Source organism: Cupressus sempervirens, chromosome 9, assembly GCF_028749045.1.
Source record: "Cupressus sempervirens isolate cs-2001-9-10 chromosome 9, ASM2874904v1, whole genome shotgun sequence".
NCBI classification, from domain to species: domain Eukaryota; kingdom Viridiplantae; phylum Streptophyta; class Pinopsida; order Cupressales; family Cupressaceae; genus Cupressus; species Cupressus sempervirens.
Window position 1 is genome coordinate 478487909 of NC_143126.1, and position 22325 is coordinate 478510233.

The window sequence follows — 22325 nt, forward strand, 5'->3', positions numbered from 1 at the left end:
CTCAAGAATGATTGTCTTCAAGAAGACTCTAGAGAACTAAAGAAAGTAGGGAAACCAAAAGTAGAAGATGAAGAACTTCACTTCACGTTCTTAATGCAAACTCCTATAAGGGAAAGAAGAAGCATTCAAGAATAAAAGGAGAGATCAAAAGAATGGAAAGACCAAGAAAGATCTATCTAAAATAAAGTGTTTCAAATGTGAAAATTTTGGACACTATAGATCTAAGAGTCTTGAAAATTCCAAACAACAGGAAAATTGTACAAATTTCATTAGAGAAGAAGATACTTATGATCCTAAGAACCATGTTTTGTATTCCTCCTTATCAAATGAAATTTCAAACAAAGCATGGGTGATTGATAGTGGATCCTCTAGGCATATAACGTGATACAAAGAAACTCTAGATTCTTTATACCTTAGACTTGTTTAAAAGGTTTTGTAAAGAATCCAGGATCAAGAGGGAGTACATTGTTCCTTATAACCCAGAATAAAATGGGTTAGCCGAAAGAAAGAATGGGACAATTATAGAAGCTGGTAGGGCTATGACTTTTGACCAAAATCTAGAATACTATCTTTGGGTAGAAGCCTCTTATACTGCTGTATATATTCAAAATAGAAGCCCTCATTCCTATCTTAAAGATAAAACCCCTAAAGAAGTATTTACTAGAGTAAAACCCAATATAAGTCATCTCAAAATTTTTGGATGTCATGTATATATTCATGTTCCAAAATAAAAGAGAGCCAAGCTAGAACCCTTTGGGAGGAAAGGTATCTTTGTAGGTTATAGTGAAACTTCTAAAGCATATAGAATTTTCATACCTAGATGGGAAACTATCAAACTTAGCAGAGATGTAATCTTTGAGGAATATCTTGCATTCAAAAGAGCCATAAGTTATGAGTAACCTTCTCCTTTATCAAGTTCTAAAAGAAATAGTGAATTTGGATCCTAGAGCGAGAACTTTAAAAAGATTGAATATGAAATTCAAAATATGAACCTTAAAGAAAATTCAAAGAAAATACCACTTTGGGCCATAAAAATAGTTGAAGTAGCTCAAGACTTCGCTGCACCTTCAGGAATAGTCAAAGAAAGTAAAAGACCTAAAAGATTCTCTGGTTATATAGCAAATATGATTGCTTTATCCAAAAAAAAGCTAGTCAATCCTTCTAATGCTATTAAACATTCAACCTAGAAAGAAGCTATGCAGAAGAATACTAATCAATTATGAAAAATGATGTTTCAAAAATTGTTCCAAGACCTAAAGGAAAATATGTTGTTTCTTCCAAGTGGATATTTAAAATAAAGCATGCTATTGATGGTAGTATCAAGAAATATAAAACCAAATTTGTAGCTAGAGGATTTTCTCAGAAATAAGGGATTAATTATGAAGAAACCTTTGCTCCTATTGCTAGATATACCTTGTATGAGTAGTCTTTAGCAATTTTTGCATTAAAGGGATGGAAGGTATATTAGATGGATGTAAAACTAGCATTCCTAAATACAAAGATTTTAGAAGAAGTCTATCTAAAGCAACCAGAAGGATTTGAAACCCATGATCCTAATGCATTTGTTTGTAGGCTCAAGAAAGCTCTCTATGGGCTTAAACAGGCTCCCAGGGCCTGGTATGAAAGGATTGATAAATCTCTCATCAGCTTAGGATTCTCCAAGAATGAAGCCGATCCAAACTTATATTATAAAAGACATAAAGATGATATGGTAATTCGAATATTGTATGTTGATGATTTATTAATCATAGGTGATGATCATCTTATAGATTAGTGCAAGAAAGATATAGTTAGAGAATTCGAGATGAAAGACTTGGGGCTTCTCCATTACTTCCTAGGATTGGAAGTACAATAGAATTCTGACAATATTATACTTAATCAAGGAAAGTACACATTGGATATCTTGAAGAGATTTGGAATGTGGAATTACAAGTCTATGTCTTCTCCAATGGAGACTAATTTACATAAACTTAAAGAAGCAACTGCAAAATCACCTCCCATAGATTCTACTCTCTATAGATAGATGATTGGGTCCCTTATGTACTTAGTAAATACAAGACCTGATATTTGCTATGTTATTAATGCCTTAATTCAGTTTATGTGTGAGCCAAAGGAGATTCACCTAGTTGTTGTTAAACACATTATGAGATACTTACAAGGAACTCTTAATTATGGACTCAAATATGAGAAAGTTGCTTTAGATTTGCATGGATTCACCGATTTAGATTGGGATGGAAGTGTTAAAGATAGGAAAAGCACTTTGGGATGTTGTTTCAATTTAGGATCAGCTATGATTTCATGGATATGTAGAAAGCAATCTTTGGTAGCTCAGAGCTCAAGAGAAGTTGAATACATAGCAGCAATGATGGCCTCCCGAGAAGTAGTATGGCTATGGAAGTTACTTGTGGGATTATTTGGGCAAGCCATGAATCCTATGATTATTCATTGTGATAATCAGAGTTTCGTCAAACTCTCAGTGAATCCAATTTTCCATGATAGGTCTAAGCATATTAAAATTCCTTACCATTATGTAAGAGATATTGTAGATAGGAATTCTATGAAATTGGAATAAATTTGGACTACATATCAGATAGCAGACATACTCACCAAACCTCTATCTAGAGTAAAGATAGAACGTTTCAAGAGGAGACTTGGTATAGTTGAGTTGTAATCCATTTGTACTCTTTTGATTATTAATAAAATAATTTTATTTTTTGTCAAGCTATTGAGTGTTATGGGCTCCACCATGTGTAATCATTATTTAAAGAGGTGACGATCTCTGAAATAATGAAAACTTGTGTAAAAGGCATTATGAGATATGAAAATCTCTTAGATAATGTACTAAATAGTAGATTTTACTGTAAGAGCCAAATGAGTTTTAGATCATGTGATATTTACATTTCTATGTTCATGGGTCACAAATTGGATAAAAGAAGAATCTTAGTATTCTTTGGGTTTATCCTGTATTCTAGTAGATCTTAAACTTAGGATCTCATTGTCATATAGAAATACTAGTTTCTATGAGTCGCAACATGTGTCTTATCAATGGTACTAGTGATTTGTCATATCATAAGTTTAGTAATATGACTTTGTATCATGTGTTCTATGATACCACAGACTAAGAAGAGATAGACAGATATAGAGTATTAATTCATGCTTAAACATCTGTGTTGGTGTTGCTAGATATGATATCTCTTTGTAGGATTATCAGGTTAAGAGGGAGTGTTAAGAATATAACCTAGATAAACCTACAGGTCTGATGGTACAGACCATACCTGCTCTTTTATACATATATCCCTAGTGATTGGCATTCAATATAAATATATATTTCTTCTAGAGGTGCCGATGATTTTTAGACAATGCCTTATTTGGTTCTTGTTTAATTTAGTTAGTCATAACTAAACTATTTGCTAAGATCATCAGGTTAGGAATAATAGTTTTTTTTTTAATGCCAAGGGTTATGTCCCTTGAGGGACATACCCTCTAGAAAGGGTATATATCTAGGTTTTGAATGCAATTTAGAAGACACACAAACATAGCAGTTTACTCTTCTAGGTATTCTACTTCCTGTGAATTATAAATTCAGAGATATTGTTATTCATTCAATATCGAGTATAGAGGTTTGGACCTGCATTAAAATAAGCGATAACTTATTCAAATAGTCTGAATATTCATCTTATCTAGAAGACCATTCTCAACCATTCAAAACTGAACTTCAAGTCTCATTTAAAGCATAAAGAATTTGTAGAACTTTACATAGATGATAATTCTTTTAGACAAGTCTAGATTATTTTAATCTTTAGTGCTTGTGCTTGTACTTGTACTTTAGGTAGTCAATCATATAGATCATAAAGTATTGTTAGTGTTGAGTTCAACTATATATACATATGTATCTATATATATACACATATGTGTATACATATACATATGTGTATATATATGCACATGTATACACACACACAAAATAAGGTTTTAAATCTACATTTTGGGTTAAGCTTTGTTAAGAATATGACAAGTAAAATTGTGACTAAATATAATCCTTATTAATTGATTTAGCTATTTGATAAAGGTTTATAAAAGCTATAACTTATTTTTGGAAATGTGTATTAGAAAGCATACAAATTATTTGTCATTTAGAAATGATTTCCTTTATTTCATAGTGGTTTGAAAATAAAAATTGAAGTTGTGTACCTCATTTTTTGACTAAATATAATCCTTATTAATTGATTTAGCTATTTGATCAAGGTTTATAAAAGCTATAAATTATTTTTGGAAATGTGTATTAGAAAGCATACAAATTATTTGTCATTTAGAAATGATTTCCTTTATTTCATAGTGGTTTGAAAATAAAAATTGAAGTTGTGTACCTCATTTTTTTACCCCCTTGGGAATTATTCCTCATTCACATTAAAATGGTGATAAAGGAATTAATTCAACAATAGAAATTGTAAACCTCAACCACACATGTACAAGAAATTACATTGAGATGTGACAACCATTGGTGGTTTCAAGAAAGAATAATTAAACACTTGCTAATAGCTCAAAGATCCTATGTCCATGAAATGGTTACTATTGTTGATATGATTATATCATCTAATCCTTTGATATTTTTATTTTCTCTTTAGTTGATGAAGTTTAAGAAGTAAAAGTGCATGTGGTGGCATTCAATCTTTGACCATAATCATTTGTAATGATACCATCTTGGCTCAAAGACCTATGGTGATTATAGATTGATGTATTTTTTTAATAATTTATTAATATTGTAGTTATATTTGTAAATGAGAGGCATATTTCATTTATTTATTTTATAATTTTTATTCCATTCTTACCTTTTCACAAATGTTCTATTCATAAAATATCAAAAGTCAAAACAAATTCTATAGAGTATAGCTATGAGACTAATATCATTTCTTTTTGAGAAATCAAATTGAAGACCAAACATGGAATATCAATAGTCACAACAATATTTAAAAATATATATTCAAATCTTATGTAATAGCTTTGAAAAATATTGTTTTTTGATCAAATGAGTACTTTGAGCCTTTATGACGTCTACTTATGTTCTTATATACAAATTGAAATCTTCTCTAATACATAAAGGCATAAATGAAATGCAACTCTGATTTCTCAACTCTACACTCCTTTTTTTCATACTCATTCTATAAGCATTGTCCTAACAACATGAACTATGGCACCTTGTGTCTTTTGTTTTAGATGCATATTTATATATTTCACTCCTTCATTAACCATACAAAAAAAAGATGCCATTTAGAAGAAGAAATGTACAACAATAATACAAGATATGCCAAAATCATAGATGTTAGACTATGGGGTTGCTACTATAAAGCTGAAGGCACAAAAATATTTGATATCCTATCCAACCAACCCCGCTTGTTATTTTGATTGACTCTGCATGTGGAATATCATGGAATGAAAAAAAAAACTTGATAGCACCTTTTCAACCTTTTTTATAATCAATCCAACTTTTTATGAAGCATGCACACTACCAATATGGTATATAGATAGCTTTTAAACCCCTTTAGTGATGTATGCTTTTTTTCCTTTCTGTTTAAAGTATAAATAAAAATATGAGAAACAACAAACTAACTTATAAGTTTTTTTTTTTGAAAAAAGAGGGGTACAAATTTATTTAATCAAAACCAAGTTACATAGCATAAGCCAAAGGCCCAAGACAACACTACATACTCTTGTCTTCCACTAACAATTGCTCAAAGATCTTAGAATAATCAAAAGGTAACTCATCCCTACCTCTAATATCCCATCCATCCACATTCTCTGAAGCCACTTTGCCAAATAGTCTACCACTCTATTCCATTTGTGAGGGATATGATGAAAGTAGACAAAGTCCAAGGAGCCACAAAGACTAAGAATTTGTCTAGCCATAGAGGCAAGTTGCCAACTAACATCCTCCAAGCTCTAGTTATTTAGCATATCCATAACAATCTAAGAGTCAAACTCATAGATGATTTTGTTCCACACTAAAGCACATCCATTCTCAACAACCATCTTGATAGCAAGGGCCTCCATCAGTTATTAGACTGTTGACCCTTGTAAATAGAGAGGAGAAAAACAACATCACCATCATTACCTCTACCTATAGCCCCAATACCAGCATGACCAGGGTTCCCCCAAGAAGAGCTATCTGTATTAGTCTTCAAGATTCCAACTGGAGGAGGTGACCACCTCCCAACCTGGCAAACTTGTTGCTTAACAGGGTGAGATCTTTTTCAAAGAGTGCATCCTCAACTATTATCCCCCAAATTCGTATTCCTCACAATAACCTAACCACCAAGATCTATGGTTATAGACATATCACACTTTGCAAAATTAGTCTCCTAAAGCCTATTAAGAATCACCTTCCATAGTTGAAAGCTTCCTAGTTTGGAGTCACAAAAAATTATGTGATTCTAATCTAGCCAAAGATTCCAAAAAATGAAAATTAGCCTAGCCATCTAGGCAACCTACAAGAAAGGATTCCTCACTGGAGGTCTACCCAAACTGTCCCAAAAATCAATTAAAGAAGTAGAATGGATCCATCCCTAACACCGAGCCTCCCACCATCTATGCCATATCTCTCTCATAAAGGGGCAAAGAAAAAACAAGTGGGAGGCAAATTCCTCATTATACAAACAAAGAAAGCAAGTAGAGGGTCCCTAAAAACCTCATTTGCAAAGGTTCTCCCAAGTGAGGCATTTCTTCTGAGCCAATAACCATAAGAAAAAATTACATGTGGGCCAAAAAAAGTTGCTTCAAACCTTCTTCCACCACTACACTTCATCTGGACCATGGAAGTTCTTGTCAAGTGTAGCATATCCTTGAGCCACAGTAAATTTACCTTTTGGGCTAGGACTCCAAGCCAGAATGTCCCTCTCATTGAGGCAGCTACAAAACCTATTCTCCAAAGCCTTAGAAAGGAGGGAACGATCCTCATCAGAGCCACCAATGAGCCACTCTTTAGGATCCTTCTAGCAAGTCACCTCCACCTGACCCAATTACTTGACAGTTTTAAAATGTTCCACCTTAACCATCGAGCATTGGTAAAAGTATGAAAAAGAGGCTAAAGCTAGGGATAGATAAGGAGAATGGGAGGATGGTCATCCCAAGAGTCCTACCAAAACAAAGCCTTCAAGCCTCCATTGCAAATCCAGAAGAGACCCACCTTAACCAATTGTGCTCCCTTCTTAAGAGTGTCCCAAATACAGGAGCCTTTACCCACCAAAGGAAGTTATGGCACATCAGAGTAATCAGCTCCATGAAAGTAATTATGGCTAAGAATCTTGGCCCAGTCTTGATCCTGATTGTTGCACCATTGCCAATATAGCTTTGTAGCCAAAGTCATGACAATAAGAGCCATCAATCTAAGACCAAGGCCACCTGCATGGTTCAGACTACATACAGACTCCCACTTAACTAGGCACCACTTCAACGATAGAGGGCTACTAGAGAAAAGGAATTGCCAAGATAAAGCATCAAGGTCTCTCACAAAGTTTGAGGGGGGGACCTGAACACAACACCTATAAATGGGGAGAGACTGCACCAAAATCTTTAATAAAACCGCTCTCCCAGTAGAAGATAACCACCTATAAGTCTAGTGAGTAACCTTACTCCAGAATTTATCCAAAATCCTCTGCTAGTAGCCCCTCCGCTGAGCACCCAAGGACAAAGGGACCTCAAGGTACATCAAAGGGAGGGATCTGATTTAGAATCTAAGAATTCTAGCAATCCTACATTGTATAAGCTAAGAGGTATTAAAGAAATAAATAGATGATTTATTAGCATTAATCCTCTAAACTGAAGCTTTCAAATAGGTATCCAAAGCTTTCCTGATATTCACTACCTCACTGATTCTAGCCATACCCATCAACCTGGTGTCATCCACAAACTGAAGATGAGAGTAGGAAGGACTATCATTCTTCTAGCTCCAAACTTCAATAAGACTCTATCGCACCTGAGATCTTAGAAATCTGCCAAGACCCTCCACCATTATAATGAACAAGTAGGGAGATAGAGCGTCCCCTTGTCAAAGACCTCAAGATATACCAAATAGATATGAAGGTTCCCCATTAATAAGAACAAAAAGGGAGGATGATGTCACACAACTAAGAACCCAATCCACCCATTCCTTGTCAAACCCAAAAGTCAAAAGAATTTTCTGTAAGAACTCCCAACTCACCCTATCGTAGGCTTTAGACATGTCTAGTTTAATGAACATAGCTTTCTCTTTAGAAGTAGCCATAGAGTGGACTGCCTCCATTTCTATCACAATCCCATCCAAAATTTGTCTACCTTCAACAAAGCCACCCTGTTCAGCAGATATCAATGAACTGAATAATGGCTTGAGTCTCTCAGCAATCAATTTGGTGATGATCTTGTAGACAACATTGCATAAAAATATAGGCCTAAATTGGTCCAACTAATTAGCCCCTTCTTTCTTGGGTATGAGAACCAAGAAGGTAGAATTCAAAGACTTGAACATGTATTTGTTCCTATGTGATTCTTGGAGCACATCTAGGAGATCATACTTAACTATGTCCCAAAATTCTTGAAAAAACTCAATTGGAAATCCATCTGGGCCAAGGGCCTTACCTTTCTTCATATTAAACACAACTTTCTCCAATTCAGGTAACAAGATAGGGCTTAAGAGGGCCTCATTCATCTCAGCAGAGACAAGATGGGGAATACAATCTAGAATGGCATGCTCCTCAGCCCTAGCAAAAGGGTCTTCCCTAGTGAACAGACTAGAAAAGTAATTGACTACTTCCCTAGAAATTTCTTCACAAGAAAATATCTAATTGCCATTAGACGTGACAAGAGAGGAGAGAGAGTTCCGCTACCTCTAGGCCTTGACTAAGATATGAAAGAAAGCAGTGTTCCTATCCCCCTCTTGAAGCTAATCAATGTGAGATTTCTACTTGTAGAAAATCTCCTCTTGAAGCTCCCATTCTTCCAGTCCCATAAGAGTCAAGGACTTAGCTTTACTCAAATCAAAGGTCAACTCCTGGTCACGAATCTGACGAGTAATATTATTCAACTTGGTCTAAGCAGTAAACTTCTAAGCATGTAAATTCCCAAAGTGTTACTTATTCCATCTCTTAAGCCTATACTTCACATGTTGGAGCCTCTTACTAAAAGTAAACATAGCCATTCCATGGGCAGGCTTCCCCTCAAACCACTAATCAACCATATAGTATGGAAGGGACAAGTCTCTTAACCACATCAACTAAAATTTGAAAGAGAGATTTTTGGTGGCTTTGTAAGAGGTGATAGAGAGTTTCATAGGCTAGTGGTCGGAGCCCCTCTAGTCAAGAATTTCAGAGCTAGTGGTCCACCAGTTGTTCATCCAATAGAAGGAAACTAAAAATATGTCAAGTCTTTATGAGATAGCCTCACCACCGCATCTCTAATTATTCCATGTAAAGACACCATTAGTTGGCTTCACATCAATAAGAGTCAAGAGGCAAATCATATCCCTAAGAAAATTTGAAGACATGTCCAATCTAGCCAATCCACCACATTTTTCATCCAGACTAGTAATAGCATTAAAATCACCACCCACAATCCATGGAAGAAACAAGGCAAAGGACCAGATAAATCTGATATGAGCCCATAAATGGAACTTACCTAAAAAGTTAGTTGGAGCATAAATATTGCATAAAAGGCACCTTTCTCCAATCTCAAAACTAGAGGCAACCAAAGAAATGGATGACCAGTTGGAAATCCACCATAAGGGGGAAACTTTCCTCGAGTTCCAAAAGCAAGCCACCCCCCCTAAACTGTTCAAAGCACCCAACCCCTGCCAAGAGCCTTGGGGCCAGATCCATGGGGCACAAATAGCCAAACATCTATTTGAACCTTTTGTCTGGGGATGTTGTTCAACCCCCTTACATTCCATGACAGAGAAATCATTTATGGGGTTGGGAGCAATGATAATTAATGGGTTTTATGGACCCAAACTCAACCAAATTTTCACCCATTATCTTCACCTTCTCTTGATCAATCTTTCTACCACTTTTTGATGGTTTTTCTAAAGACCCCTTTTTGAAGGATTTCTAATGTATGCCTAAGATAGGAGGAATCTTATTACACTTTACAAAATCAGAGGTCCCCTTAGGTGTAATGGGATTAGGAGTCACCAAGACTAAGCCCTTCAAACCCTATGACCCTCGAAGGTCTCCAATGTCCTAAATAAGAGGCAGCAAATCAATATCCAATTGTCTAGCCTGTTGGTCACCTACATATAGAATTGGATCCTCCTTCTACAAATCTTCAACTGGAATTTCATGTTGACCTATAACCCCAAGAGAGAACTCAACTAGATTGCCTTCATCTTGGACCATATCTCCAAGAGCATCAAATCTATTAAAGGTGTCCTCAGTCCACCTGTCCATCCAAGTTCTCTTCTTACCCTTGCCTTTGTTACAGGACTTGACCTAAATAAATCCATCACTATCAATAGGTCCATCAAGTAACATGACCTTCCCCATGTCCTCCTTAGGGGGACTAAGGATAGCCAAGGAGGGGGACCTAGTCTTGGGACATCTGCAAGGGCACGATGATAGCATTGGGGATAACAGTGGAGGAATATCAGTGGGAGAAATTAGGAGGTCAAAATATTAGTTGTAGATTAATTTTTAGTAGTTTAATAATCATTTACAATAAGAGATTAATAATCGGTGACTGCAATAGGTATTTTCACAAACCTGAAATTCTTAGTTGCAATCTTTAACTCATTATAACTGAACATTCAAAGAAAAGAGTCGGATGAATCTTCAGAACTCTCAATAGATCGCAACACCCACCTATGTCACGTCCTTCGCATTACATATGTAAAAATACCCAAAGAAGTATCAAAAGCAATGAACGACCAAGTACTGCAAGAAGAAGTATGGCTTTAAGTTTGTGGGACAATGGTGGACCAAGACTTGCAAGGGCAGAGGAAGCTACTCAAATGAAGATGTTTGAATTAATTTTTGTTGCAAAGTTCCACAAGTTTAGAGGACTTCCAGACTAGATGTTGTAGGGTCCTGAAGATGGATTGAAAGTGTAAGCAGTGCACGAGTAGTTGGCGAGGTAGGATTTTTTGCAAGCCATCTTAGAGGTGAGATCAACTGCAAGGTATGACGAAGTGTGCTCATCAAATGATGTTGCATAAGATTCGATGAATACATCAGTGGTGCAATTCAAGGGGCTCTAAAAAATAGCCACTCGACCACCAGTCTTGCGAATCATAAGCTTCATTGTCTTTCAAAGTGAATCCATCAACGCAGTTGCAGAACTAAAGATTGTCAGAGTTACAAGTTCCATAAGTGCCACAGTGACCATAAACGACACATTCTTCTTTTAGTAGAGACCAGAACACTTTCCACTTATTGCCACTGAACTGATAATATTGAGCATTTCCAGACTTGGTCAACATGAAACGTGTAAGCCCTATCAACTTCTCAGTGACTTCCAAAGGGACGTACATGTTGGAACTCTTCATTTCAAAACTGATAGGTACATAATCAATGTCAATTAGAGTGATCCTCAAAACAAATTCAATATAAGTTTAGTAACAAATTGAAGGTCAAAACTATCCTCTTGATGTGAGTTGCACTTTCCATTTTGGTCTATCATAGTGTTGCATGTGAAAGGTTATGTAGACAATTAGACAATGTCCTAGTCAAGTCAAACTTATTTGAAAAGAAATTTGAGAATATATGGTGGGTATGTTACCTCAATTATGACTTTATTTTCAACTACTTTTTATTTTATTTTCCTGGATAAATATGAGGTATCATTTTATAATGTTCTTTTTGGTTTATAATGTTTTTGATCTAATATAAAACTAGTAATTGCATCTTAGTGTTCAATTGTTAAATAAAAAAGATGTGAAATATCAATTACAAGAAATTATAATTCATTTTATTTGCATACTCTTGTATAGTATATTTAAGTATTTTCAAAATAGAAAACTAACAATAAGTATTACAATCATATCATATAACATTTAAAATATAAATAAAATGATATGTATCTAATCTATAACAATAGATTCATTTTTTAAATAGATATTAATTTAATCTATAACAATAGTCATGTCTATGAGCATAGTCGAAGAACCAAAATCTTGTACAAAGCTAAAGATACCCAAAGCAAATGGTGTGAACATAGTTTTAGCCTATGCAAAACTGTAAAGAAAATGAAATAATCTATCACCAAGCCCAAGATCCTATGCATCCCAAAAACTCATGCATAAGGTGCACTTATCCTCCTTATGAAGGAATATTTCACTACTTTTCTAGATAAAAGGCTTGCCCAAGTTTGGTATCCATATGCAAAAAAAGACACGCCTAGATAGTGCAATAACAAAAAAAGACCATTCGTATAGGATAAATTAATAAATTTCTCTTTGGTCATGTTTTGTAAAGACATTTGAAGCTACATTACTACTATTAGTTACTCCTAGTTACATTGAATATAGTCTGTAGTTACTCTTCATCTTCCTTCATTTGAGATATGGATATATATTATATACTCTTCTTTAGATCGTATTATTTTTATTAAGTAATTCTTTGACTTTCAAACTCTTTTAAGAATCACAAAACTTCAAATCTTGTACATCTCTAGATTTCATTTCAAAACTGAGACTCTATCATATTATGTTTATTTGCAACACAAATTAAGAAATCCATTCACTAGGGTCTAACCAGTATGTACAAAACAGGGCTTCATGTGAAAGTTATGTTGCTATAATATTTGAATATTTTGTTAGAAACTTAAATTGAGATCAAAATAAACATATGAATATATTCCAAAATATAGAATCAAATTGAATTAGCGAGCCTCATGAGATGGAATTGACATTAGTATCTTGTACCTACACTTGTAGAGTTTAATTTAGAATTTGTGGCTTTTGGTAAAAGGTTCAAGTGTCATGTCTACAATTCAATTATAACAGCATGGTGATGTGGGAGTCGAAGATTAACAATACAGTGATGTGGGAGTCAGAGATCAATTCTTCCAACACTAATACCCTTCTCTTAAACAAATAATCATAAAAATTAAAACTAATTAACTATATTTCATAAAATTCCCACTTTCCGTATAATTAAGTTAAGATAGTGGTATACAAATCTTTATTGATGTGTCTCATTCTTTTTTAAATGTTAGAGCCTTACACTCACCAAGACTTGATTCTTGGTAGACTCTTTATGAACTTTTCAACTTCACCATGAAATCAAAGATCTTTTAATATTAACATACATTTTAACTAATAAATGAATTTACTTATATGCTATGCTAACTTGATAACATCACTATCGATCTGGTTTGCTTGATTATCAATTAGCACAATGGTTTGAGGTTCAATCTTTCCTTCCAGTATTAGCACCACTTGTTCCTCATCTCTTTGAATGCATAGCAATCCAACAATACATGCTCTTCTCACCTCTTCAATATCTTTCTCCTCTGCAAAACCCTCCTCCACAACATTTATCATGTTTCCTTGGTGGATTTGGGTTGCGGCCCATGCTGGAAAGTAATACCTACTTGAATCCTTCACGTTTAAATCGAGACTTCTTCGCTCGAAAATGATTTCTGAAAGAGTTATACCAAAATAGTACACATCAACCTTGCGAGTGATGCGGAGGCCCGAAATCCATTCTAGAGCCAAATACCCTCTCATCCCCCTCGTTGTGGTCAATATGCAGCTTGAATATCTATCCATAAGCTTTTCTAACCCAAAATCAGCTAACATGGGTGAAAAATTAGCGTCTAGCAGAATGTTCTCGGGCTTTACATCACCGTGAATGATGCAATTTCTGCACTCCTCATGGAGGTAAACCAAAGCTCGAGCAGTGCCTAAAGCGATATGGAATCGGGTCTTCCAGTCGAGTACCTTTTGTTTTCTTTTAGAATTACTAGTAAAGAGTAAGGAATTTAGAGAGCCATTGGGCATGTAGTCACAAACCAGTAACTGTTTGGATCCTTGTGCATAGAACCCTTGAAGCCTGATCAAATTCGCATGTTGTATGCTTCCCAGAGAACTGATTTCTGCTCGAAAGTGCTTATCATCTCGGCTTGACCTAGATTCCAATTTCTTTATAGCCACAAGTGTACCATCTTCTAAAGATCCTTTGAAAAAAGAGCCGAATCCTCCGCTCCCCGACTTGTACTTGAAATTCCTTGTTGCAATCTTCAACTCCTTGTAATTGAACATTCTTAAAAAACTGTATGTCGATAAATCTGCACAACTCTCCATAGATTGTAGTCGATGTCGCCGTCTCCACATAAAAAATGAAAAGATACCTAAAACAATGGCGACAGCAGTAACAACACCAATTGTTAGAGGCATGACGATTTTTAATTCAATGGAGGGCGATGGTGGATGATTGAACTTTGTGAGGGTAGAGGCAGCTACTCGAATGAAGATATTTGAATTGGTTAATTTTTTGTTGCAGAGTTGTGCAAGTTAAGAAGAGATCCAGACTAGATGTGGTAGGGGCCTGAAGGCGGATTGAAAGCATAAGCAGTGCATGAGCAGTTTCTAAGGTAGGCTTTCTCGCAATCCCTCTTAGTTGCGGGGATAGAGTAGGATAGAGTGTGCAAATCATAAGATAGCATTGATTTGGAGTCGATGAATATGTCGGTGCTACAATTTAAGGGGCTCTGGCGAACACAACCACTGGATCACCACTCCCATGAATCCCAGGCTTCATTATCTTTGGGCTCAAAGCCTTGTACGTAGCTGCAGAATTGATAATTGTTGGGGTTACAGATTGCGAAAGCACCACAAAGACCATATACATCACATTTGTCTCTAGGCACAAACCAGAACATGTTCCACTTATTTCCATTGAACAACGCATGTTGATAATCTCCGGACTCCATCATCACAAAATGCATGAGCCTATTCATCTTATGATTCAGTGTCAAAAGCATATACAAGCCGAAGCTAGTAATTTCAATGGCGACATTGAAGAAATTTTTGCTTGCCATTTTTGGAACATGACTGAAAATTTTACCGTCCCAGACTCCGCCATCCCAGTACTTGACAGAGTTATTCCACATTAGCACAAATTGTTTGGCACCAGATGGATCCACTTGATAGATAGATAGATAAAAATTTAACGTCCACGAGGGTAAAAATAGCCTATGGGACAGCAAGACAACTCAAGCAGACTGAAGTAGCAATGTTCACTGTTTGTGCAGGATGATGATCAGTCCACTCAATTGCTCAATGTACTCTTCATTGAATAGGTTATGCCAAGAACTGTCACATATAGTGTCCGCAAATTTATCTCTACTACTCTTGTAGGCCTCACATTCTAAAATAAAGTGTTGTTCAGTTTCCACTTTCCCAGAATTGCAGAATTTGCAAATTCTCTCTTCCCAAGCCTCCTTTGGCCTCTTCCAACGTCCGATCTCACAATGAAGTTGGTGAGAGTTGGTTCTCAGCTGAGCAATAAGAATTTTTTCCCTCCACGAAATTTTGGGTCCTATGCATGCTTTTTGGAGTTGATCACAAGTGGGGTTGAGCTCATTTATATAATATAATTTCTTCCTTCCGATCTCGCTTCCCCAATTTCTCTTGTAGAATTTCTCCATGAAAAAGACCTTTATTTCTTTATTATTTGTGGGGCACATATTGAATTGAATATTTCATTTACTCATCCATTTGATGTTTTGTTGCATCCATGTCCTTTTTTGCTTACATAATGTGTCACTGAAGACAACTTTAGGCCATCTATCCTCTTCCATTTTTTCAATTCTTTTTAAATAGCTTCTAAGGCGAACCATAGCAAGTGCCTCAATAGGAGCAGCCCCCATTTCACTTAGCATGATATCATATGGAATAGTGCTTTTGATTTTAAACTTGCTTGTGATCAAGCACTTTTGGATTCCTTCAATTTGTTTCCATTGTGCTATAGTAGTGTTGCTGGCCCATAATTCACACCTGTAAAGAACAACTAGTAGCACAAGAAGACTGAACAAAGTTTGAATAGTTTTCCAATCCTACAACTTTGCTTCATGGCACCTATTCTGAAGAGCATAAAAAGCCTTCCACCCACCTAATATCCTTTTATACCTGCAGCTAGACTAGCTTAGTTTTTTTGTTGAAATCGATGCCAAGGTATTTATACTCTGCAACTTCTTCAAGAACACTTCCATTGTAATAAAATTCATGTTGGTGTTGTTTTTAATTATTAGAGAAAATCATAACTTTAGTCTTGCTGATATTGACCTGCATCCCCACCATTCCACAAAAGCGCTCAAGAGAAGATAGATGATCTTGCAAACCACAGGCAGATTTGGCAATTAAAATGAGATTGTCTACATATAGGAGTAGCTTTATAACAAATTCACCTAGCTGAATGCCTTCACTCTTTTGAATGTTTAACCACTTTTTCAATTTGTCAATATATAAACCAAACAAAGTAGGAGATAAAGGGCAGCCCTGTTTGACCCTGATATCGCTCCTAAAACATTCTGAAATGCCATCTAGAGTTCTGATTTTAACTTTCACCTCTTTGTACATTCTATGAACAACAGCTCTGAGATGCATAGGAATCCCCAATTCTTCCATCCTAAACCAAAGCTTTCTCTTGGGACGGTGTCAAAAGCCTTTTTAAAGTCGACAAAGCAACAAAATACCTCTTCCTTTTTCTCCCACTCCTTTTCAATAATGTATCTCAAAGTGACACAGTGATCCACTGTCGAGTGCTTTGGCCTAAAACCAGCTTGCCCTTTAGCACGTTTATGGTTTTCTTCTGCCCATTTGCTGATCCTAGTTTCTATCATGCTGCGAAAAAGTTTAGCAAAGAGGGGATTCATCATTATAGTCTTGTAGTTGGAGGGATTGTTAACATCACCACTCTTAAAAAGTGATATTGCAAGGCTAATTGTCGAATCTTTCGGAAACCCTTCTTGGCAAATTTTGTTGAAAATTTCAGTGATGTGCGGTGCAAGAGTTTTCATACCCCACTTCAGATATTCTGCTTGGAGTGCAACAAGGTCTTTTGCTTTACCTCCACCTAACTTCTTAATCCCTACCTCTATCTCTTGCACAATGAAAAGATTTGTATCATCATTGACCAAAGGTGGCTATCCCACTCCACCCTCTTGTTCATAAAGTTTCTTAGCATATTCAAACCATTGGGTGGTAGTAATATTATTATTTTCAGTTTGTTTTCTCCTTGGTTGGAGTTCTTTCCAAAATCGTTTGGGGTTATTTTTGCCCAAGAAAATTAGCTCCTCTCCTTGTGAACATAAAAACAATTTTTTTCTTCTTTAGGATCTATTTGTAGGCCTTAATGTCAAGGTTAGTTTTATTTAACTCCCTTAGGTTTCTCCTAGCCCTCTTGCATTCCTTATCAAACCAAGCATTGGCTAGAAAACAATTAGTTTCAGATTTTCTATTTTTTTCTCTCTTGCATTTTGAAAGAGCCTCATGAATCAGATTTGATAAATCATAACTGTTAACACTATGTTTATACATAGGGTGTCCCATACAAAGTTCCTCAAGAGTAGCTCTGAAAGTGTTACTATTTTCTAAAGTTAACAAAATTATGCCCTGAGAAGGGGGGTATTGTGGGCCTTGGATTTTTGCTCCAATCCACCTATCCTTTGCCTAATACAAATTTACATATAACGGTCTATGATCTGATTTAAGATCCCAAATGTGCTCTCCAATTTCAACTTCTTCAATATTTTCATACAAATTCTATGAACAAATTACATAATCTACCACACTTGCCCCATTGTATGTGTTGCAAGTGAAAGTGCCCGACTTAGCCCATCTAGCCAAACCATTACAAATTATGAGATCAAATGTGCCACATAGAGTGATCAATTCTTCTCCAAAATGATTGTAGCCTTTAGCATCTTCCGATATTCTTCCCCATTGATGATTTCTTTCTTCTATGAGCCAAATAGGGTTATCATTTACTTTGGAGCTGAAAATACTTGCTTGCCAATTTGCTATCCTAGCATTGAAATCTCCAACAAGAAGAACATCCCCACACTGTGAAAAAATAGCAACATCTTTCTTTAACACGGCATAGGGGTCATTGTGATCTAAGCCACACTTTTTATAAGTTTTAGATACTTGTGGAGCAAAGTAATAGGCTACAATCCTGATAAGAGTGTTATTTTCCACGATTTTGAGCCATATAAATTGTCTATTAGAATCAGTCTTTTCCAACTGAATGGCACGACCTTCCCTTTCTTTTACTAGAACCATTATACCTCCATGACCTTTACCATTTCCTACTGCCTCATTCCACATTGCCATCTTCCAGTAGCCTTCAAACAATGGGGTCTTACATCCCTCATGCTCATGTGTCTCTATGAGACAAATAATGTATTTGCCTTCCGCAATAGTTCCTAATCTAGGCCCATGTCTCCATGGATAACCTCTGCAATTCCAACAAACTAAACTTAAGGACACCTGGGTTAAGCTTGATTTCTATTTGTTTTAGTGTGAAAGACTCAAAGTTGAGTTATTATCCTAAGCGTGATTGTTGATCTTGTTGTATCATGGCATGCTAATGTGTTTGTTGTCACACCTTTGTTGCCATCTTGCTGCTCTTCATTGGAGTGGTGGCCAAAATGAACAATAATTGCTTTGCCCTTGAACATCCAAGCTCTTTTGCCTTCATTTCCAGCTGTTCTGATTTTTTCCATTTCCATTCTTCTTTCTACTTGTTGTCTCATAGTTAAACCCTCCTCTACAACGAAGCGAGAACCCCTCAAGAGCTATTTTTTGTTAAGTAGATTTTGTTTGTCGCTAATGCTGGGCATGACTACCTTGATTGGCCTATTTCTCTCAACGTGTGGTTTGCCAACCCTCCAAGCTTGACAGATTTGTCCTTGCCACAACAACACATCTTGTAAGAAATCCCTCATTAAGTCGAGGGTGTGTTCGCCTTCCCCATAATCTTTTATCCCTTTGATAATTATATTGGATGCCCTACGCTGACTTTCCTTGACCTCTCCATCTTGTGTGTTCACAAGAATCTTTGCCTCTTCTCTTGCCATATCAAGGTGTTTGCTATTTTTGTCCCAAGTTTTGGTGACTTCTGAGAAACTTCTTCTCTCCTCTTCAACCCCTGCCTTTCCCAGCGAATTAGTGTGAAGAAGCATTCTCTCCTTATAATGAGATGACTCGGTATTTGCTGTGACAATGTTTGTTTCCAATGTAGCATTCAGGTTTTTCCATTCATCCTTCATGTTCTGCCATTCAAGCTTCCCTGCTAAAAGTGTTTCTTGCAGCGTTGAGATTTGAGCTTTTAAAATGTTGTTATTATCTGCAAGAGTTTTACTTGCTGCAATTAACACCTGCATATTACGGTAACTTTCTTGTTCCTTAGCCTCTAGGAGTTCCAACCTCCTCTTGGCCCTCAATAGTTCTTGTGCATAAAGATCTGGGCACCAAGCGAGAGGTGTGGAGGTAGGGCTGTAAGTGACAGAATCAACCAAGTTGTTGCTACCACACAAATGGCTGTCACCATCTAAGTGTGGAGGAGGGTACATTTTGACAACATCTTTTTACTTCTTCTCTAGTTTATGCAATCTTTGCCTATGTTTCTGCTTTTCATATGACCCTTTCAAGCGAGCGAGTTTACGTTTTAAAATGCCCTTGAACTGTTTAACGTTGACCCAAATATATTTCCCTGTCTTGCCAAGTGATGCCATTTTGACTTGACCTAAATGGTTAGTTTCAAAGTGCACCAGAATTTCTTGACCATTTTTTACCAATGATATGGTTTGTTTTCCCATGGCTTGCATATCCACCGTTTGTTTTTCCATTGTTTGTGTATCCACAATTGGTTTTGCCATTGATCAAAGGAAAAAAGGACGAAACAAAACTAACAAGAGCAAATATATAAAACAAAAAAAATCGGAAAGTGCACCTTGAAACCCCTGGCTTAAAAGCCTACCACTATCTTGTTGTGGGCTGGGCCCAGTCGTCGTTTTTTCCTTGGAAACAGGCCTGTCTGGAATCCGAGCCTGTCTGGGATTGTGTCTGCTACCTGGTCCCACTGTGATGCTCTGGTGTGATGTCCTGATCCCACTGTGTCATTACCTGCCTAGTGCCCTGTCTTTTCTGCTCTAGAGAAGTGGAGCCCAGAGCCAACGCTGGCCTCGAGTGGATGGTCTGGTCTGGTTATATGCCCTCGATCTGCTCTCATCCAGTAACTGTGGTGTGACCACCGTTATGCACCGAGTGATCTCCCCGTAAATGCCCTGTCCTGCAGCCTGGCCTGCTTGAATATCTTACGCGCCTAGCACCGCCCGCAACCTTGGATTTGATTGGAGAAAAGCCCGGGAGCTGGTTCCGACGAGCTTTTCCAAGAGACCAGCTTTGGTCGTCCATCTCGGGCAACCAGGTATCTGTCGGATTGTCGAAACTCTGCCACACAGTTTCAGGTTTGTTCTCATCGCTCAACATCAGAAAATTAGCGGAATCTAATATCACAGCCCGGGATGCCTTTCTCAATATGTTGACTGACCAAATGGATGCGCCCTCTGTATCAAATAGATCCAATTTGCCTTCTCTTGACAACTTCAAAACTCCAGATTTATTTCGTTCGGGATTCTCTCTGTTGGCCACCCAAACGATTTTCTTCTCTGGTATATTGGCATACCAGATTCCAATATACCAGTTCTTAGTTCCATTTGGACTGAAGAAACCCAATTCAAATGTGCCGTTCTTTGAAATTAATGTCTGGTTTCCAGCAATTGAGGCGCCCAAGGAAAGAGTATCTCCGGCCTGGACTGTTTCACCATAACTACTCAATTGAATAAACACAGCAACCGCAAAAACAAGCCTTAAGGAGGGTTTCGCCCACTTCTCATCCATCGCCAAATTGTGATCGGTTGAACTCCCCTCTGCCGCTAACGAAAGAAGTCGGAAACAAAGGTGTTTCCAATCTCTTGAACGACCGTGATTGGTAAATGAAATGGTGCCGATTGGAGGGGGTCATCAAAAGAATTCGTAAGAAACGATACAATTTGATTTGTTGTGTCGAGAGTCAACTTACCTGCAAAGGAGGGGAAATTGAGAAGAAATTACCGAGAATAATGTTAATTATGACATTGTTGAGGCTAGGACACATTTTCTATTTGTGGGGATGAATATAGTGACATTGATTTCACATATCTTTTATATTTACGTCTGAAATTCAACGCATTATTAACATCCAAAACCTTCATACCAATTTAATAACTATTTCTGGTACCGTGTACGAATGAATTTCATATCTCAATATTTCAGTATAAGACATTTGTCTATTTAGAAAATCCTACCATGAAAAAGAAGACAAGCAAAAGTGGTCAAACTCTCTGTCATTCAATTCGGCCGTACCTATTCTCGAGTCTTCACACACCGACAAACAATATCTCAAATGGAGCCACAATAACGATGTGAACGCTCTTCCAAATTCTCATTTCAGTTCCTATCTATTTATTTAGGAGAGGTTATTGAAACTTCGTCTTGGTTTATCGTGGTATGGACCTTGCCACGTCGTCTCTAATACCTTATCCTTACTTTCATCAATTGGCACTTTTTATTTGTTTCGTATTTGATATTTTCTTTTTTAAAAATTTAGTCAATGGTGTAATTTGTAGGAAGGATAGCTGCATCCTTTCTCTAATATTTAGACATAAGAAAACAAATTCGTTCAAAGTGTAAATTACATTTGTCTTATGTTTTCAAGGGAGAATATTATAATTATATTCTATATTTAATATAACATTATTGTTTATTTTAGTTTTCAAAATGATTAATAAAGAAAATAAAGTTAAAAATAATAACATGCATTTTCTATTAATAAATTTTTTATGAAGTTTTATTTAAATTAGTTAAATGCATGACATTTATTTTTTATGATAATAAAAAAAAATTTAAATTTTTTTATTAAAAAAGTAATCTTAACTTCAGTATACTAAGTTTGTTTAAGTTAACTAAATAGATAATAGTTATTTTTTATAAAAATAAAAAAATTGAATAAAATATTTATTCAATTCTTAATATAAAATTAATCTTAAATTTACTATTTAAAGATATTAATAAATTTGTTTTCTTTAAAAGTATCATTATATTTCTATAATATTATTATTTTTAATTAATAAAAAATAAAATTTGTAATAATTATTTAAATTAACTAGAAAAATAGTTTCTTTTAAATGTTAAAAGCTCAATTAAATTAAAGAAGAAATAGACTTGTTATACAATTATTTATAAGAAAAAATGTGACACTAATAGGCAAAAGCCTACAACACAACGGTAAATTGTGAGCCTCTTATATGAGAGGTCTTGG

The 22325-nt window shown here is 36.0% G+C and overlaps 2 protein-coding genes and 1 pseudogene across 2 annotated transcripts; all 3 read right to left on the bottom strand.

Annotated features, from left to right (window-relative positions):
* Nucleotides 1-13297: 13297 nt before the first annotated feature.
* Nucleotides 13298-14356, bottom strand: LOC149539401 (G-type lectin S-receptor-like serine/threonine-protein kinase At2g19130 pseudogene; annotated as a pseudogene).
* Nucleotides 14357-14691: 335 nt separating this feature from the next.
* On the bottom strand, nt 14692-15072 carry LOC149539402 (G-type lectin S-receptor-like serine/threonine-protein kinase At2g19130). The gene has a single exon (XM_089802567.1). The coding sequence runs from the start codon at nt 15070-15072 to the stop codon at nt 14692-14694; it is 381 nt and encodes a 126-aa protein (XP_089658693.1).
* A 5119-nt stretch (nt 15073-20191) lies between these two features.
* Nucleotides 20192-20866, bottom strand: LOC149539403 (S-locus-specific glycoprotein S13-like). Its single transcript, XM_089802568.1, has one exon. The coding sequence runs from the start codon at nt 20864-20866 to the stop codon at nt 20192-20194; it is 675 nt and encodes a 224-aa protein (XP_089658694.1).
* Between the last annotated feature and the right edge of the window lie 1459 nt (nt 20867-22325).

Coding starts and splice junctions, on each gene's coding strand:
- LOC149539402 (XM_089802567.1), bottom strand. CDS start 15,072: ATGTGGAATAACTCTGTCAAGTACTGGGATGGCGGAGTCTGGGACGGT.
- LOC149539403 (XM_089802568.1), bottom strand. CDS start 20,866: ATGGATGAGAAGTGGGCGAAACCCTCCTTAAGGCTTGTTTTTGCGGTT.